Below are 19,599 nucleotides of genomic sequence, written 5' to 3' on the forward strand. Positions count from 1 at the left end.
GAGGGGACTATACATCTCTGACCTGGGGGGAGGGGACTATACATCTCTGTCCTGGGGGGAGGGGACTATACATCTCTGTCCTGGGGGGAGGGGACTATACATCTCTGACATTGGGGGAGGGGACTATACATCTCTGTCCTGGGGGAGGGGACTATACATCTCTGTCCTGGGGGAGGGGACTATACATCTCTGTCCTGGGGGAGGGGACTATACATCTCTGACCTGGGGGGAGGGGACCATACATCTCTGACCTGGGGGGAGGGGACTATACATCTCTGACATTGGGGGAGGGGACTATACATCTCTGTCCTGGGGGAGGGGACTATACATCTCTGACCTGGGGGGAGGGGACTATACATCTCTGACCTGGGGGAGGGGACTATACATCTCTGACCTGGGGGAGGGGACTATACATCTCTGACATTGGGGGAGGGGACTATACATCTCTGACATTGGGGGAGGGGACTATACATCTCTGACATTGGGGGAGGGGACTATACATCTCTGTCCTGGGGGAGGGGACTATACATCTCTGACCTGGGGGAGGGGACTATACATCTCTGTCCTGGGGGAGGGGACTATACATGTCTGTCCTGGGGGAGGGGACTATACATCTCTGACATTGGGGGAGGGGACTATACATCTCTGACCTGGGGGAGGGGACTATACATCTCTGACCTGGGGGAGGGGACTATACATCTCTGTCCTGGGGGAGGGGACTATACATGTCTGTCCTGGGGGAGGGGACTATACATCTCTGACCTGGGGGAGGGGACTATACATCTCTGACCTGGGGGGAGGGTACTATACATCTCTGACCTGGGGGGAGGGGACTATACATGTCTGTCCTGGGGGAGGGGACTATACATCTCTGACCTGGGGGAGGGGACTATACATCTCTGACCTGGGGGAGGGGACTATACTTCTCTGTCCTGGGGGGAGGGGACTATACATCTCTGACCTGGGGGGAGGGGACTATACATCTCTGACCTGGGGGGAGGGGACTATACATCTCTGACATTGGGGGAGGGGACTATACATCTCTGACATTGGGGGAGGGGACTATACATCTCTGACCTGGGGGAGGGGACTATACATCTCTGACCTGGGGGGAGGGGACTATACATCTCTGACCTGGGGGAGGGGACTATACATCTCTGACCTGGGGGGAGGGGACTATACATCTCTGTCCTGGGGGAGGGGACTATACATCTCTGACCTGGGGGAGGGGACTATACATCTCTGTCCTGGGGGAGGGGACTATACATCTCTGACCTGGGGGAGGGGACTATACATCTCTGACCTGGGGGGAGGGGACTATACATCTCTGACCTGGGGGGAGGGGACTATACATCTCTGACCTGGGGGGAGGGGACTATACATCTCTGACCTGGGGGAGGGGACTATACATCTCTGACCTGGGGGAGGGGACTATACATCTCTGACCTGGGGGGAGGGGACTATACATCTCTGACCTGGGGGAGGGGACTATACATCTCTGTCCTGGGGGAGGGGACTATACATCTCTGTCCTGGGGGAGGGGACTATACATGTCTGTCCTGGGGGAGGGGACTATACATCTCTGACCTGGGGGGAGGGGACTATACATCTCTGACCTGGGGGGAGGGGACTATACATCTCTGACCTGGGGGGAGGGGACTATACATCTCTGACCTGGGGGAGGGGACTATACATCTCTGACCTGGGGGAGGGGACTATACATGTCTGTCCTGGGGGAGGGGACTATACATCTCTGACCTGGGGGAGGGACTATACATCTCTGACCTGGGGGGAGGGGACTATACATCTCTGTCCTGGGGGAGGGGACTATACATCTCTGACCTGGGGGGAGGGGACTATACATGTCTGTCCTGGGGGAGGGGACTATACATCTCTGACCTGGGGGGAGGGGACTATACATCTCTGACATTGGGGAGGGGACTATACATCTCTGACCTGGGGGGAGGGGACTATACATCTCTGACCTGGGGGAGGGGACTATACATCTCTGTCCTGGGGGGAGGGGACTATACATCTCTGACCTGGGGGGAGGGGACTATACATCTCTGACCTGGGGGGAGGGGACTATACATGTCTGTCCTGGGGGAGGGGACTATACATCTCTGACCTGGGGGAGGGGACTATACATCTCTGACCTGGGGGAGGGGACTATACATCTCTGACCTGGGGGAGGGGACTATACATCTCTGACCTGGGGGAGGGGACTATACTTCTCTGTCCTGGGGGGAGGGGACTATACATCTCTGTCCTGGGGGAGGGGACTATACTTCTCTGTCCTGGGGAGGGGACTATACATCTCTGTCCTGGGGGAGGGGACTATACATCTCTGACCTGGGGGAGGGGACTATACATCTCTGACCTGGGGGAGGGACTATACATCTCTGTCCTGGGGGAGGGGACTATACATCTCTGACCTGGGGAGGGGACTATACATCTCTGACCTGGGGGGAGGGGACTATACATCTCTGTCCTGGGGGAGGGGACTATACATCTCTGACCTGGGGGAGGGGACTATACATCTCTGACCTGGGGGGAGGGGACTATACATCTCTGTCCTGGGGGAGGGGACTATACATCTCTGACCTGGGGGAGGGGACTATACATCTCTGACCTGGGGGGAGGGGACTATACATCTCTGTCCTGGGGGAGGGGACTATACATCTCTGACCTGGGGGAGGGGACTATACATCTCTGACCTGGGGGAGGGGACTATACATGTCTGTCCTGGGGGAGGGGACTATACATCTCTGACCTGGGGGAGGGGACTATACATCTCTGACCTGGGGGGAGGGGACTATACATCTCTGACCTGGGGGAGGGGACTATACATCTCTGACCTGGGGGAGGGGACTATACATCTCTGTCCTGGGGGAGGGGACTATACATCTCTGACCTGGGGGAGGGGACTATACATCTCTGACCTGGGGGAGGGGACTATACATGTCTGTCCTGGGGGAGGGGACTATACATCTCTGACCTGGGGGAGGGGACTATACATCTCTGACCTGGGGGGAGGGGACTATACATCTCTGTCCTGGGGGAGGGGACTATACATCTCTGACCTGGGGGGAGGGGACTATACATCTCTGACCTGGGGGGAGGGGACTATACATCTCTGACCTGGGGGAGGGGACTATACATCTCTGACCTGGGGGGAGGGGACTATACATCTCTGACCTGGGGGAGGGGACTATACATCTCTGACCTGGGGGAGGGGACTATACATCTCTGACCTGGGGGGAGGGGACTATACATCTCTGACCTGGGGGAGGGGACTATACATGTCTGTCCTGGGGGAGGGGACTATACATCTCTGTCCTGGGGGAGGGGACTATACATCTCTGACCTGGGGGAGGGGACTATACATCTCTGTCCTGGGGGAGGGGACTATACATCTCTGACCTGGGGGAGGGGACTATACATCTCTGACCTGGGGGGAGGGGACTATACATCTCTGACCTGGGGGAGGGGACTATACATCTCTGACCTGGGGGGAGGGGACTATACATCTCTGTCCTGGGGGAGGGGACTATACATCTCTGACATTGGGGGAGGGGACTATACATCTCTGACCTGGGGGAGGGGACTATACATCTCTGTCCTGGGGGAGGGGACTATACATCTCTGTCCTGGGGGAGGGGACTATACATCTCTGACCTGGGGGGAGGGGACTATACATCTCTGACCTGGGGGAGGGGACTATACATCTCTGACCTGGGGGGAGGGGACTATACATCTCTGACCTGGGGGAGGGGACTATACATCTCTGACATTGGGGGAGGGGACTATACATCTCTGTCCTGGGGGAGGGGACTATACATCTCTGACATTGGGGGAGGGGACTATACATCTCTGACCTGGGGGAGGGGACTATACATCTCTGACCTGGGGGAGGGGACTATACATCTCTGACATTGGGGGAGGGGACTATACATCTCTGACCTGGGGGAGGGGACTATACATCTCTGACCTGGGGGAGGGGACTATACATCTCTGACATTGGGGGAGGGGACTATACATCTCTGACCTGGGGGAGGGGACTATACATCTCTGACCTGGGGGGAGGGGACTATACATCTCTGACCTGGGGGGAGGGGACTATACATCTCTGACCTGGGGGGAGGGGACTATACATCTCTGACCTGGGGGAGGGGACTATACATCTCTGACCTGGGGGGAGGGGACTATACATCTCTGACCTGGGGGAGGGGACTATACATCTCTGACCTGGGGGGAGGGGACTATACATCTCTGACCTGGGGGGAGGGGACTATACATCTCTGACCTGGGGGAGGGGACTATACATCTCTGACCTGGGGGGAGGGGACTATACATCTCTGACCTGGGGGAGGGGACTATACATCTCTGACATTGGGGGAGGGGACTATACATCTCTGACCTGGGGGAGGGGACTATACATCTCTGACATTGGGGGAGGGGACTATACGTCTCTGACCTGGGGGAGGAGACTATACATCTCTGACCTGGGGGGAGGGGACTATACATCTCTGACATTGGGGGAGGGGACTATACATCTCTGACCTGGGGGAGGGGACTATACATCTCTGACCTGGGGGAGGGGACTATACATCTCTGACATTGGGGGAGGAGACTATACATCTCTGACCTGGGGGAGGGGACTATACATCTCTGACACTGTTAGGTGATGAAGGAGTGGGCGGGGCTCAGTCAAGGAGGAGTGGGAGGAGCTCAGAACAGGAGTGGGCGGGCCATGGCGTTACCTCCCCGGTACACATCCCGCCCAGAGGTGTGAGAAGTATAATATAGAATATGGAGGAGGAGGAGCCCGGGGTGACACGCCTACATCTCTCTCCCCTCCCCCTGTCCAGGTTTCCAGGAATGAGATTTGTCCGCACTCCCGACAACAACCAATCACAGGCGGAGACTGGGCGGGCACATCGCTCCCTCCCGCCCCCTCCTGTCACATGATGTCTCTGTCAGCGGTCATGTGACCCGGGAGGAGGAAGAGGAGAAAAGATGAGCCGAGGAGACCCCGAACCGGAGGTATCCCCTCCCCCACCGGGGACCCCAACCCCCATCACCCCCCCCCCACCCACACCAGAGACAACTCCCATCATCCCCCCCACTGGGCACTACAACTCCCATCCCCCCCCCCACCCACACCAGAGACAACTCCCATCACCCCCCCCCCCGGGCACTACAACTCCCATCATCCCCCCCCCCCCACCGGGCACTACAACTCCCATCATCCCCCCCCCCCCACCGGGCACTACAACTCCCATCATCCCCCCCCCCCCCACCGGGCACTACAACTCCCATCATCCCCCCCCCCCACCGGGCACTACAACTCCCATCATCCCCCCCCCCCCCCACCGGGCACTACAACTCCCATCATCCCCCCCCCCCACCGGGCACTACAACTCCCATCATCCCCCCCCCCCCCCCACCGGGCACTACAACTCCCATCACCCCCCCCCCGGGCACTACAACTCCCATCATCCCCCCCCCCCCACCGGGCACTACAACTCCCATCATCCCCCCCCCCCACCGGGCACTACAACTCCCATCATCCCCCCCCCCCCACCGGGCACTACAACTCCCATCATCCCCCCCCCCCACCGGGCACTACAACTCCCATCATCCCCCCCCCCCCCCACCGGGCACTACAACTCCCATCATCCCCCCCCCCCCACCGGGCACTACAACTCCCATCATCCCCCCCCCCCCCCACCGGGCACTACAACTCCCATCACCCCCCCCCCCCGGGCACTACAACTCCCATCATCCCCCCCCCCACCGGGCACTACAACTCCCATCACCCCCCCCCCCCCCACCGGGCACTACAACTCCCATCATCCCCCCCACTGGGCACTACAACTCCCATCATCCCCCCCACCCACACCAGAGACAACTCCCATCATTCCCCCCCCCCACCGGCACTACAACTCCCATCATTCCCCCCCCCCCCACCGGGCACTACAACTCCCATCACCCCCCCCCCCACCGGGCACTACAACTCCCATCACCCCCCCCCCACCGGGCACTACAACTTCCATCATCCCCCCCCAGGCACTACAACTCCCATCACCCCCCCCCCCCCGGGCACTACAACTCCCATCATCCCCCCCCCCCACCGGGCACTACAACTCCCATCACCCCCCCCCCCCGGGCACTACAACTCCCATCATCCCCCCCCCCCACCGGGCACTACAACTCCCATCACCCCCCCCCCCCCCACCGGGCACTACAACTCCCATCACCCCCCCCCCCGGGCACTACAACTCCCATCATCCCCCCCCCCCACCGGGCACTACAACTCCCATCACCCCCCCCCCCCCGGGCACTACAACTCCCATCATCCCCCCCCCCCCACCGGGCACTACAACTCCCATCACACCCCCCCCCCCACCGGGCACTACAACTCCCATCATCCCCCCCACTGGGCACTACAACTCCCATCATCCCCCCCACCCACACCAGAGACAACTCCCATCATTCCCCCCCCCCACCGGCACTACAACTCCCATCATCCCCCCCCCCCCACCGGGCACTACAACTCCCATCACCCCCCCCCCACCGGGCACTACAACTCCCATCACCCCCCCCCACCGGGCACTACAACTTCCATCATCCCCCCCCCAGGCACTACAACTCCCATCACCCCCCCCCCCCCCCGGGCACTACAACTCCCATCATCCCCCCCCCCACCGGGCACTACAACTCCCATCACCCCCCCCCCACCGGGCACTACAACTCCCATCACCCCCCCCCCCCCGGGCACTACAACTCCCATCACCCCCCCCCCGGGCACTACAACTCCCATCATCCCCCCCACTGGGCACTACAACTCCCATCACCCCCCCCCGGGCACTACAACTCCCATCATCCCCCCCACCGGGCACTACAACTCCCATCATTTCCCCCCCCCCCCCCACCGGCACTACAACTCCCATCACCCCCCCCCCACCGGGCACTACAACTCCCATCATCCCCCCCACCGGGCACTACAACTCCCATCATTCCCCCCCCCACCGGGCACTACAACTCCCATCACCCCCCCCACCGGGCACTACAACTCCCATCATCCCCCCCCACCGGGCACTACAACTCCCATCATCCCCCCCCACCGGGCACTACAACTCCCATCATCCCCCCCCACCGGGCACTACAACTCCCATCACCCCCCCCCCACCGGGCACTACAACTCCCATCATCCCCCCCCACCGGGCACTACAACTTCCATCATCCCCCCCCAGGCACTACAACTCCCATCATCCCCCCCCACCGGGCACTACAACTCCCATCATCCCCCCCCACCGGGCACTACAACTCCCATCACCCCCCCCCCACGGGCACTACAACTCCCATCACCCCCCCACCCACACCAGAGACAACTCCCATCATCCCCCCCACCGGGCACTACAACTCCCATCACCCCCCGCCCCCCCGGGCACTACAACTCCCATCACCCCCCGCCCCCCCGGGCACTACAACTCCCATCACCCCCCGCCCCCCCGGGCACTACAACTCCCATCACCCCCCCCCCCCCCGGGCACTACAACTCCCATCATCCCCCCCACCGGGTACTACAACTCCCATCACCCCCCCACCGGGCACTACAACTCCCATCATCCCCCCCCCCCACCGGGCACTACAACTCCCATCACCCCCCCCCCCACCGGGCACTACAACTCCCATCATCCCCCCCCCCCCCCACCGGGCACTACAACTTCCATCATCCCCCCCCCACCGGGCACTACAACTTCCATCATCCCCCCCCCCCCCCAGGCACTGTATCTCCCATCACCCCCCCCCCCACTGGGCACTACAACTCCCATCACCCCCCCCCCACTGGGCACTACAACTCCCATCACCCCCCCCCACTGAGCACTACAACTCCCATCACCCCCCCCCCCACTGGGCACTACAACTCCCATCATCCCCCCCACCGGGCACTACAACTCCCATCATCCCCCCCCCACCGGGCACTACAACCCCCATCATCCCCCCCCACCGGGCACTACAACTTCCATCATCCCCCCCCAGGCACTACAACTCCCATCACCCCCCCCCCACGGGCACTACAACTCCCATCACCCCCCCACCCACACCAGAGACAACTCCCATCATCCCCCCCACCGGGCACTACAACTCCCATCACCCCCCCCCCCCGGGCACTACAACTCCCATCACCCCCCCCCCCGGGCACTACAACTCCCATCACCCCCCCCCCCCCCGGGCACTACAACTCCCATCACCCCCCCCCACCGGGCACTACAACTCCCATCACCCCCCCCACCGGGCACTACAACTCCCATCATCCCCCCCCCACCGGGCACTACAACTCCCATCATCCCCCCCCCACCGGGCACTACAACTCCCATCATCCCCCCCCCACCGGGCACTACAACTCCCATCATCCCCCCCCCCCACCGGGCACTACAACTCCCATCATCCCCCCCCCCACCGGGCACTACAACTCCCATCATTCCCCCCCCCACCGGCACTACAACTCCCATCACCCCCCCCACCGGGCACTACAACTCCCATCATCCCCCCCCCACCGGGCACTACAACTCCCATCATCCCCCCCCCCACCGGGCACTACAACTCCCATCATCCCCCCCCACCGGGCACTACAACTCCCATCACCCCCCCCCCCCCCACCGGGCACTACAACTCCCATCATCCCCCCCCACCGGGCACTACAACTTCCATCATCCCCCCCAGGCACTACAACTCCCATCACCCCCCCCCCACGGGCACTACAACTCCCATCACCCCCCCACCCACACCAGAGACAACTCCCATCATCCCCCCCACCGGGCACTACAACTCCCATCACCCCCCGCCCCCCCGGGCACTACAACTCCCATCACCCCCCGCCCCCCCGGGCACTACAACTCCCATCACCCCCCCCCCCCCGGGCACTACAACTCCCATCACCCCCCCCACCGGGCACTACAACTCCCATCACCCCCCCCCCACCGGGCACTACAACTCCCATCATCCCCCCCCCCACCGGGCACTACAACTCCCATCATCCCCCCCCACCGGGCACTACAACTCCCATCATCCCCCCCCCCCCCACCGGGCACTACAACTTCCATCATCCCCCCCCACCGGGCACTACAACTTCCATCATCCCCCCCCCCCCAGGCACTATATCTCCCATCACCCCCCCCCCCCCCCAGGCACTATATCTCCCATCACCCCCCCCCCACTGGGCACTACAACTCCCATCACCCCCCCCCCACTGAGCACTACAACTCCCATCACCCCCCCCCCCACTGGGCACTACAACTCCCATCATCCCCCCCACCGGGCACTACAACTCCCATCATCCCCCCCCCACCGGGCACTACAACCCCCATCATCCCCCCCCACCGGGCACTACAACTTCCATCATCCCCCCCCAGGCACTACAACTCCCATCACCCCCCCCCCCCGGGCACTACAACTCCCATCACCCCCCCCCCCCCCCCCGGGCACTACAACTCCCATCACCCCCCCCCACCGGGCACTACAACTCCCATCACCCCCCCCACCGGGCACTACAACTCCCATCATCCCCCCCCCACCGGGCACTACAACTCCCATCATCCCCCCCCCCACCGGGCACTACAACTCCCATCATCCCCCCCCCCACCGGGCACTACAACTTCCATCATCCCCCCCCACCGGGCACTACAACTTTCATCATCCCCCCCCCCAGGCACTATATCTCCCATCACCCCCCCCCCCCACTGGGCACTACAACTCCCATCACCCCCCCCCCCACTGGGCACTACAACTCCCATCACCCCCCCCCCACTGGGCACTACAACTCCCATCACCCCCCCCCCCCCCACTGGGCACTACAACTCCCATCATCCCCCCCCCCCACCGGGCACTACAACCCCCATCACCCCCCCCCCCACGGGCACTACAACCCCCATCACCCCCCCCCCCCCACCGGGCACTACAACTCCCATCATCCTCTTCCCCCCATAGGAGACTACAACTCCCATCATCCCCTATAACTCTACAACTCCCATTACCCAACTAATCAAAAGATGACCACTACTCCTAGCGTTCCATCCAACATCCACCAAGGGACTACAACTCCCAGCATCCTCCAAATACACTGCATACTACAGCCCCCAGTATCTTACCTACCCCATACCACTACAACTCCCATCATCCCCCATCACACAGAGCACAATGCGCGGATCCCCCTTCAGCCCCTCCCCTGTCACGTAGTGAGCGGATCTCATGTAGCTCCTCCCCTGTCACACAGTGGGCGGATCCCTTGTAGCCCCTCTTACATCACGCAGTGGGCGGATCCCCTGTAGCCCCTCCCCTGTCACGCAGTGGGCGGATCCCCTGTAGCCCCTCCCCTGTCACACAGTGGGTGGATCCCCTGTAGCCCCTCCCCTGTCACACAGTGGGTGGATCCCCTGTAGCCCCTCCCCTGTCACACAGTGGGTGGATCCCCTGTAGCCCCTCCCCTGTCACGCAGTGGGCGGATCCTCAGTCACTCTGTCCTGTGATTTCAGGTGGAGACTCGGGAAGACGAGGAGCAGAATGTTATGTGGGCGGATCCCCTGTAGCCCCTCCCCTGTCACACAGTGGGCGGATCCCCTGTAGCCCCTCCCCTGTCACACAGTGGGTGGATCCCCTGTAGCCCCTCCCCTGTCAGGCAGTGGGCGGATCCCCTGTAGCCCCTCCCCTGTCACACAGTGGGCGGATCCTCAGTCACCCTGTCCTGTGGTTTCAGGTGGAGACTCGGGAAGACGAGGAGCAGAATGTTATGTGGGTGGATCCCCTGTAGCCCCTCCCCTGTCACACAGTGGGCGGATCCCCTGTAGCCCCTCCCCTGTCACACAGTGGGTGGATCCCCTGTAGCCCCTCCCCTGTCACACAGTGGGTGGATCCCCTGTAGCCCCTCCCCTGTCACGCAGTGGGCGGATCCTCAGTCACCCTGTTCTGTGATTTCAGGTGGAGACTCGGGAAGACGAGGAGCAGAATGTTATGTGGGCGGATCCCCTGTAGCCCCTCCCCTGTCACACAGTGGGCGGATCCCCTGTAGCCCCTCCCCTGTCACGCAGTGGGCGGATCCTCAGTCACCCTGTTCTGTGATTTCAGGTGGAGACTCGGGAAGACGAGGAGCAGAATGTGAAGTTGTTGGAGATTCTGGAGCTGTTGGTGGCGGCCGGATACTTCCGGGCCAGAATTAAAGGGCTCTCCCCCTTCGACAAGGTAAGCTTCTGATTGGTTGTTTGTGGTTGGGGGGGGAGGGGCAGGAGGTGGAACTTTGGCCCCAGCAGTTCCCAATCAGAATCTTAAAGAATAAAAGATGAATCCTAATTGGCTACTGTGGGCCACACCCCCTGCAGTTCTGCCCACTTTCTGAATCATGTGACTTTGTCTCCGCCTCCAGGTGGTGGGCGGGATGACGTGGTGTATCACCACCTGCAACTTCGACATCGATGTGGATCTGCTCTTCCAGGAGAACTCCACCATTGGCCAGAAGATGTGAGTAGGCGGGAAGATGGTGGGGGGAGTATAATATCCAAATACTGCAGAAAGGTGGAGCTTGGCCACGCCTCCTGTTGGGTGATATTAGGGCGGGGCTTGACAAATTTGCCTGAAATCTAGGAGCCAGCTAAAAAAGTTAGGAGCCAGTTTTTTTTTTTTTAAACTAACAACCAAACTTTATTTAATAAAACGGACACTAAATTTACACATAAAGACGACGAGAACCCCGCTCTCCTCTATAGACTGTCTGTCTCTTTCCATCCGATGCCATCTGATCCGATCCATGGGATGGATAGAAAATAGAACCACCATCCGTCTGCTTTTGGAGGACAGGATCAGATAGCGGCAGATTACCGCTCCATAGAGGAGCATGAAGGGTCCAATCAGGTCTGCCTGAGAAACTGACAGCGGATCGGATCAGACAGCCGGGTGAAAGGGGCCTTCGGCTGTGGCTGTGGCATGGCGATGAGGGAAAAAAAGATTTTATATAATAATATAATTTTTTTAATAATTTTAAAAAAAGGGAATTTTTTTTTTTTTTTTTTTTTTTTTTTTTTTTTTTTTCAATTTAAAAAATGAATAATAATAATAATAACCACACTCCCTGTCCACTTACCTTTAAGCAAAGGACAGAGAGATGAAGCCTGCAAAAACTTCCCTCATCTCCTCTTGGGAAGGAGATGGGAAGGCATTGAGGACAGGCAGTGGAAAGTCATTACTCCCGGCCACCACAAGAGGGCGCCAGTTCCCCATTGGAAGCCTCTTTCACTCACAGAAGAAGGCTGAAAAGCCGGGGCCTCAATTCTCGGACGGCGCGGAAGTCCGTGCACTCGGGGAGGAGGTGGGGGCGCAAAAGGGACAGGACACCTTCCGCAGGGCACCCCAGGCGCCAGGTCGCTAATTCTAGTCACAAATGTGACCTGGCGCCCGGGGTTTGTCGAGCCCTGTATTAGGGAAGAGTCAGGTGAGCTCTCAGATATCGGTCATTGTTAGGAGATGGAGGATCCCAAATTAGAGTGAGTGGGGGGGAGGGGCTCTGATATGTCTGTGTGCAGGTAACAGTGGACTCCCGGGGGGTGGAGTTCTGTAGATGTGGGGGCAGGGGTTCTGTAGACAACTCGTTATGTGTATAGAAGACACCCCCCCACAGAATCGCTTTCCTCCAATCACAGCTCACCATCATGGGAACACCAAAGAGCTGTCCAAGGATGTCAGGGAGAAGATTGGAGACCGGCACAAGGCTGGAATGGCTACAAGACCATCGCCAAGCAGCTTGGTGAGAAGGAGACAAATATTGGGGCGATTATTGGCAAATGGAAGAAATACAAAATAACCATCAATGGTCCTCAGTCTGGAGCTCCATGGAAGATTTCTCCTCATGGGGTGAGGATGGTCATGAGAAAAGTGAGGGATCCACCCAGAACTCTACGGGAGGAGCTTGTGAATGATCTCAAGGCAGTTGGGACCACAGTCCCCAAACCAGCCATTGGTAAATACACCACCATGGACTGAAATCCTGCAGTACCTGCAAGGTCCCCCTCCTGAGGAAGACACGTACAATCACCGTCCCTACAGTAAAGCACGGAGGTGGAAACATGATGCTTTGGGGCTGTTTCTCTGATGAAGGTACAGGCTGACTTTGGTGCATTGAGGGGCCAATGGGTGGGGCCATGTGGATGGAGGGGAGGGGCCAACAGACAGGGCCATGTATTGTAAAATCTTGGATGAGAACCTTCTTCCCTCAGCCAGAACACTGAAGATGGGTCATGGATGGGTCTTCCAGCATGACAATGACCCAAAACATATCACCAAGGCAACAAAGGAGTGGCTCAAGAAGAAGCACATTAAGGTGATGGAGTGACCTAGCCAGTATTCAGACTACAGAAGAAGAGTGGACCGAAATCCTTCCTGAGATGTGTGGAACCCTGGTCACCAACTACAAGAAACGTCTGACCTCTGTGCTTCCAACAACGGTTTCTCCACCAACTATTAAGGGGATCAAATACTTATTTCTCTTTCATTCATTGAAGGACGCAGCTTCAGAAGGGTTAACAAAGCTTAACTCCGCCCATGGGGCGGTCCCAGGTGCTATACTCCCACTTCCTGCTCTATGATCTCAGTTTTTTCGGCCTAGTCAGGAGTGAGGACCTCGTCCCTTGGTGGAATCTCTGGTCCTCGTCCCTTGGTGGAATCTCTGGTCCTCGTCCCTTGGTGGAATCTCTGGTCCTCGTCCCTTGGTGGAATCTCTGGTCCTCGCCCCTTGGTGGGATCTCTGGTCCTCACCCCTTGGTGGAATCTCTGGTCCTCGCCCCTTGGTGGAATCTCTGGTCCTCGCCCCTTGGTGGGATCTCTGGTCCTCGTCCCTTGGTGGAATCTCTGGTCCTGGAACTTTTTTTCCTTTTTTTTATTGTTTTTTTTCTTCTTCTACTATCAACTGCCGGACTGGGTGATGCTTTTGATATCCTAGATCCTTACGGTCGTCCCAGTCTGGCCAGCGAGCGTGTGCAGGCCTTAGCTCCGTGCTAGGTCGGCCCCCGAGGGTCCCACAGAAGGGAGTGGCTAGCAGGGTGGGACACCTCGCATGGATGCACACGACCTGGTCGCAGGCAGAGTCGCAGCGCTCCCTGTGCTGAGATGAGGAGGTGACCTGCTCGGAGTGAACCCCCGTCTGGCTCCTAGGGTAAGGTGAGCAGTGCTCCCTCAGGATTCTGGGGTGTCTGCAGGGTCCTCCTGGGGTTGGTAGGTCTTCTGGGTCCTCCCCCCCTCTGTAGGGGTTGTTCCCCAGGATGATGAGTGGTTGGCTTGTGTTTTTTCTGATAGTGCAGGACCGAGGTGTGTGGGAACCTTAATATCCGGTCCGCTCAGTGTGGTGAGTGGCCGGATACCGGAGTGTGATTCTGGCCTGCTTCGTGCGCCACCATTTTGCCAGTGGGAACATGTGTGGCCATTCGGCGGCCATTTTCCCAGAGTCGGCGGCCATGTTTGAGGTGGCTGCTTGGACAGCAGTGGCAGCCATTTTCCTGTAGCCGCACTGAGTGGCGACCTCTAGTGTCAGCACGGCCGCTTCCTATTTCCTGGGATCAGCATGCTGCAGCTGGCGCTCTTTCTCTCCCACTTCATCTGAGATTCTGTGGTGGCGAGTCCTGGGGGTATCTCCCGCTCTGTTCTTCACAGGCAGTAGCACTGGGACTTGTAGTCCCACGGGTGTCAGTATTGTGGGGTGCCTACAACGTATAGATATACATAGGTGTTTTTTCTTCCCTGTTTTTTTGGGGCACTGTGGCACCAGGATACATGGAGCCTACAGAACACATCTCACCACCGGACCCACTCTCAGAAGGGAGGGGAGGGATTCTCGGGGGTCTCACTTGGCCATGGCAGCCATGACGGCGGTCCTACAGTCGTTAGGGACTAAAGTGGACCTGGTCTTGCAGAAAAGGCCTGGCAAAAAGCGCCCTTTGCCTTCACCTGCCTCATCTACCTCCTCAGACTCTGAGGCTGAAATGGCCGCCGTGGACACTAGTCACCCCGCGGGGTCTGCATTCATGCACCTCGCGGGCTCGGATAGTGAGGATGATTCCTCCTCCGTGCATGGTAGAAGCAGTGATTGTGTCAGTGCAGGAAACATTAAAAATGGAGGACGCAGCGGATGCTGCATCGGCTACTCCGGTGCAATTTGGCACCCAGACGGCATCCAGGGCGACTAATGTGTTCCCCTTCCCAGCCTATTTTGAGGAGATTGTCACTAGTCAGTGGGGATCTCCTAAAGGCATGGCTGGGATAACGAAGCGTTTTTACCAGAAGGTATTCCTTTGAAGAAACGGACGGTACCACCGGTGGTGGACTCCCAGATTTCTAGACTGAATAAATTTACGTTACTACCAGTAGAGGACGCTCCCTCCTTTAAAGATCCAGCAAATAGGCTGAATCCTTGGTCCGCCATCTTTTCACCGTGGCGGGTTCTAGCCTAAGACCGGTGTTTGCCATAACCTTGGTCTCTCAGACCCTGACGCAATGGGTAAAACTTCTACGCCAGGATTTGAAGGAGGGTCAGCACCCTCATGAAATGGCAGAGTTGGTGGACCAGTTGATACAGGGGTTCCAATACTTTTGTGATGCATGCTTGGATGCGGCGCCGTTGGTCTGCACTGCAGAGCGTTGGTGACAGCGGTGACTTTATGTCACGTGATCTAGTTGAAATGTTGGTCTGTGGACCAAGCCTCCAAAAAGGTTCTGACGGATCTTCCCTTTGTAGGGGACCGTCTGCTTGGAGCCTCCATGGAAGAGCTCATTAAGGGGCCCACGGGAGGCAAGAGCACCGTTCTTCCACAGGTTTCTAAGAGCAGAGAGCCTCGCCGCAAGCATGGTCCTATTTTCTCGGCTAACAAGCGGCCTTTTCTTCCCGCGGAGTCGCAGGACAATGGGTCAAAACCTTCTCGTTCCTTCTCAGGGGGTTTCAAGAGACCCTGGGGTGGTAAGTCCAAAGTATGTTCTTCCAGCCCCACGGACAAGCCTCACCCATTATAGGGGTGGGGGGATGTCTTTGGTTCTTTCCGGATGCATGGACCTCATTTATCCAGGACAAGTGGGCGCTCGAGTTTATTCAATCAGGTTAAAAGATCGAATTTCCTTCCTTGCCCCCGGTGAGGTTCTTCCCCTCCAATCTCAGTCTGTCTGCCAATCGGCTTCACAGTCTTCTGGGAGCGGTGCAGGAATTGTTGTCCCAAGGGGTAATAGTCCCGGTTCCACTGTCAGAACGGTTTTAGGGGTTTTATTCAAACCTCTTCACGGTACCCAGAAAGGAGGGGAAGGTTCGCCCAATCATGGATCTCAAGGCCCTGAACCACTTTGTGCGAGTTCAGAAATTCAGAATGGAATCCATCCGTACGGTTGTGGCTTCTCTTCATCAAGGAGACTTTCTGGCCTCCATCGACATCAAAGACCCTTACCTTCATGTCCCGATATACATCGGGCATCAGCGTTTTCTAAGTTTTGCCATAGGCGGGGAGCACTATCAATTTGTGGCATTGCCCTTTTGGACTCGCTTCCGCTCCTCGGGTATTTACGAAGGTGTTCGCTCTGATGCTACCCTTGCTCAGACAGAGGGGGATTTTGGTAGTGGGGTACCTGGATGATCTTCTGAGGGCGGAATCGTCATCTGTCCTGCAGGAGGGTCTGGACATCACAGTGAGAACTCTGCAGGAGTTCGGCTGGACTCTGAATTTTCAGCCTTGATTCCGTCCACCAAGTTGGACTTCCTGGGGCTGACTCTGGATTCTGCCTCAGCCTGGGTGTTCCGGAAACAAATCTCTTAAAATTGCAACATGCGATTCGGCTCCTGTTGTCCAACCGTCGGTTGTCTCTCAGAACTTGCATGCAAGTTCTAGGCCTGATGGTTTCCACCTTCCCAGGCTGTTCCATTCGCACAGTTCCATACCAAACTCTTGTAAAAGGAGATTCTAACCAAATGGGACAAGGATCCTCAGTCTCTGGACAAGTTAATCCTGTTGAGTCGGGGCGTGAGAGGGTCTCTGGTGCCTCCGCTCCTCAGTGCTTCGACAAGGGAAATCCTTTCTCCCTCTGTTCTAAACAGTGGTTACCACGGACGCCAGCCTGTCTGGGTGGGGAGGGGTCCTGGGCATGGCAACAGCCTAGGGGCTCTGTTCCAGGGAGGAATCCATTCTGCCAATTAACATGCTGGAAATTTGGGCGATCAGGTTATGCCTGTCCCAGTGGAGTGCAGGAGTGTCCGGTGAGGATTCAATCGGACAACGCCACCGCCGTGGCATATATCAATCACCAACAAGGCACAAGAAGTGTCCTAGCAGCCAAAGAAGTGCCGGTATTGTAAGGTGGGCAGAATGCCTTGTTCCATCTCTCTCTGCTGTGCACATTCCAGGGGTGGAAAATTGGCAGGCGGACCACCTCAGTCGCCAGGCTCTGTGCCCGGGTGAATGGTCCCTTCACCCAGAAGTGTTTTCAACAACTATGTCTCCATTGGGGGACCCCCAATGTGGACCTGTTGGCCTCTCGTCTCAACCAGGAGGTTCTGAGATTCGTTGCTCCGGATCCTCTGGCAGTCGCCGCAGACGCTCTGGTGGCCCCTTGGGGTCGGTATCGTCTGATTAATGCCTTTCCTCCAATAAAAACATCTGCCGAGACAGAAATCGAGGCCGACGGGATTCCAGTGATTCTGGTGGCTCCAGACTGGCCTCGTCGGGCCTGGTAAGGACTGGTAGCCGATGCCCCTTGGCGGCTTCCTCTCAGAGAAGATCTTCTGTCTCAAGGACCGATCTTCCATCCTGCTTTACGGTCGCCGGCTTTACTGGCCTGGCTATTGAAAGCCCGGTGGTGAAGGAGAGGGCCGGGGGTTGTCGGAATCAGTGATTCCTACTCTGTTAAAAGCTAGGAAATCTACTTCTCTGAAGATTTACCATCGGGTTTGGAAATCCTGTATTACTTGCTGTGAGTCTAGGGGGGTTTCCCCCGGTGTATGAGTCTAGGGGGGGTTTCCCCCGGTGTGTGAGTCTAGGGGGGTTTCCCCCGGTGTATGAGTCTAGGGGGGTTTCCCCCGGTGTATGAGTCTAGGGGGGTTTCCCCCGGTGTATGAGTCTAGGGGGGGTTTCCCCCGGTGTATGAGTCTAGGGGGGGTTTCCCCCGGTGTATGAGTCTAGGGTGGTTTCCCCCTATACTTTTTTGGTATTGCCTCTACTGGAGTTCCTCCAGAGAGGTGTAGATCAGCGTTTTGCTCTGGGTACCATTTAAGGGCCAGATTTCAGGTTTGGCAATCTTCTTCCAAAGGCTGCGAATTTCTTGGTTCACACTTTTGTGCAGGGGGTTCACCATTTGGTCGCCGGTGTGGTCCCTGGTGTTTTCGTGGGACCTTAAAGCGGTAGTATCATCGATTTTATAACATTGCAGTATCCTAATGATCTCTGTCAGAATTATCTTACCTACCTTTTACAATGCCTGTCACTGCAGCTGTTCTCCTTCTATTTTGATCGCTGATGTAATTTACGTCACTTGCGCATGCTCAATGTTAATTTCTTTTCCGGAAAGATAATTAGCTTGCCGGAATATTACATTGTCTATTGCGGGGCTGCGTCATTTCCTCTCCTAGACGTCAGCCCCGTGCTCCCGCGAGACTCCGACCTTCCCCCATTAAAAAAATTCTCCACTACCCCATGTGACTTGCAACGTCACAGGGGAGTGATAGTGGAGTAGTGAATGAAACCAAAACGAGGCTTGGTTTCGGCGATTACTGCGCATGCGCGGGATTTGGGAATAATACTCGTACTGTGGGCGGAAATACAGCGGCGATCTGCAGGAGAAAACCACAGCAAGGATGGCGGCGCTGTAATTTCAAGAAATCCGAACATAAAATAGGAAATTATAAAGGTTAGCAAAACGTGCAATTGATTCCTTTCACTCAATTGCATCGAAAATGACGTTACTGCTGTTGATGTATTTAAATGAAATGCTCTGAATGAGTTTACTACCGCTTTAACCTGGTGCTGTCAGTCCTTCAAAGACCGCCCTTTGAGAATATTCGTGAGATTCCTTTGCTTACCTTGTCACAGAAAGCGGCTTTTTTTGGAAGATATTACTTATGCACGCAAGGTCTCTGAACTGGCAGCGTTGTCCTGTCGGTCGCCTTATCTGGTGGTTCACAGGGACAAAGTGGTGCTACGTCCCTGTCAGTCGTTCCTTCCTAAGTTCGTTTCGGGGTTCCACTTAAATGAAGACATTGTGTTGCCTTCATTACGTCCTAAGCCAAAGCATCCGAGAGCGGTTGCATTGCATTCTTTGGTGGTTCGAGCCATCAGGGTTACTTTATGGCGACTGAGTGAATTCGGAAATCAAATTCCTTGTTTATCCTCACGGATGGCCCTCAGAAGGGACAGGCTGCATCTGCTGCGACCGTTTCCAGATGGATCAGGCAAACTGTGGTGTAGGCCTATTTATTCAATGAAGGGTCAGGTCCCTCTTTTCCCTGTTAAGGTGCATTCCACAAGGGCGCTTCGTGCCTCCTGGGCCTTCCGTCATCAGGCGTCAGTGGTCCAGGTTTGGAAAGCG

General features: G+C 57.5%; 1 protein-coding gene across 1 annotated transcript in view; it reads left to right on the forward strand.

Moving 5' to 3' along the window:
* Window positions 1-4,951: 4,951 nt before the first annotated feature.
* Window positions 4,952-19,599, forward strand: part of CCDC93 (CCC complex scaffolding subunit CCDC93) — a 58,425-nt gene continuing 43,777 nt past the window's right edge. The window contains exons 1-3 of the mRNA XM_082259983.1: window positions 4,952-5,046; window positions 11,131-11,244; window positions 11,426-11,520. Coding sequence (XP_082116109.1) covers window positions 5,020-5,046; window positions 11,131-11,244; window positions 11,426-11,520 — 236 coding nt within the window. The 5' untranslated portion in view covers window positions 4,952-5,019. The remainder of the gene's footprint in view (window positions 5,047-11,130; window positions 11,245-11,425; window positions 11,521-19,599) is intronic.

Source organism: Pelophylax lessonae (genome assembly GCF_965119305.1).
Source record: "Pelophylax lessonae genome assembly, chromosome: 6".
Classification (NCBI taxonomy): Eukaryota; Metazoa; Chordata; class Amphibia; order Anura; family Ranidae; genus Pelophylax; species Pelophylax lessonae.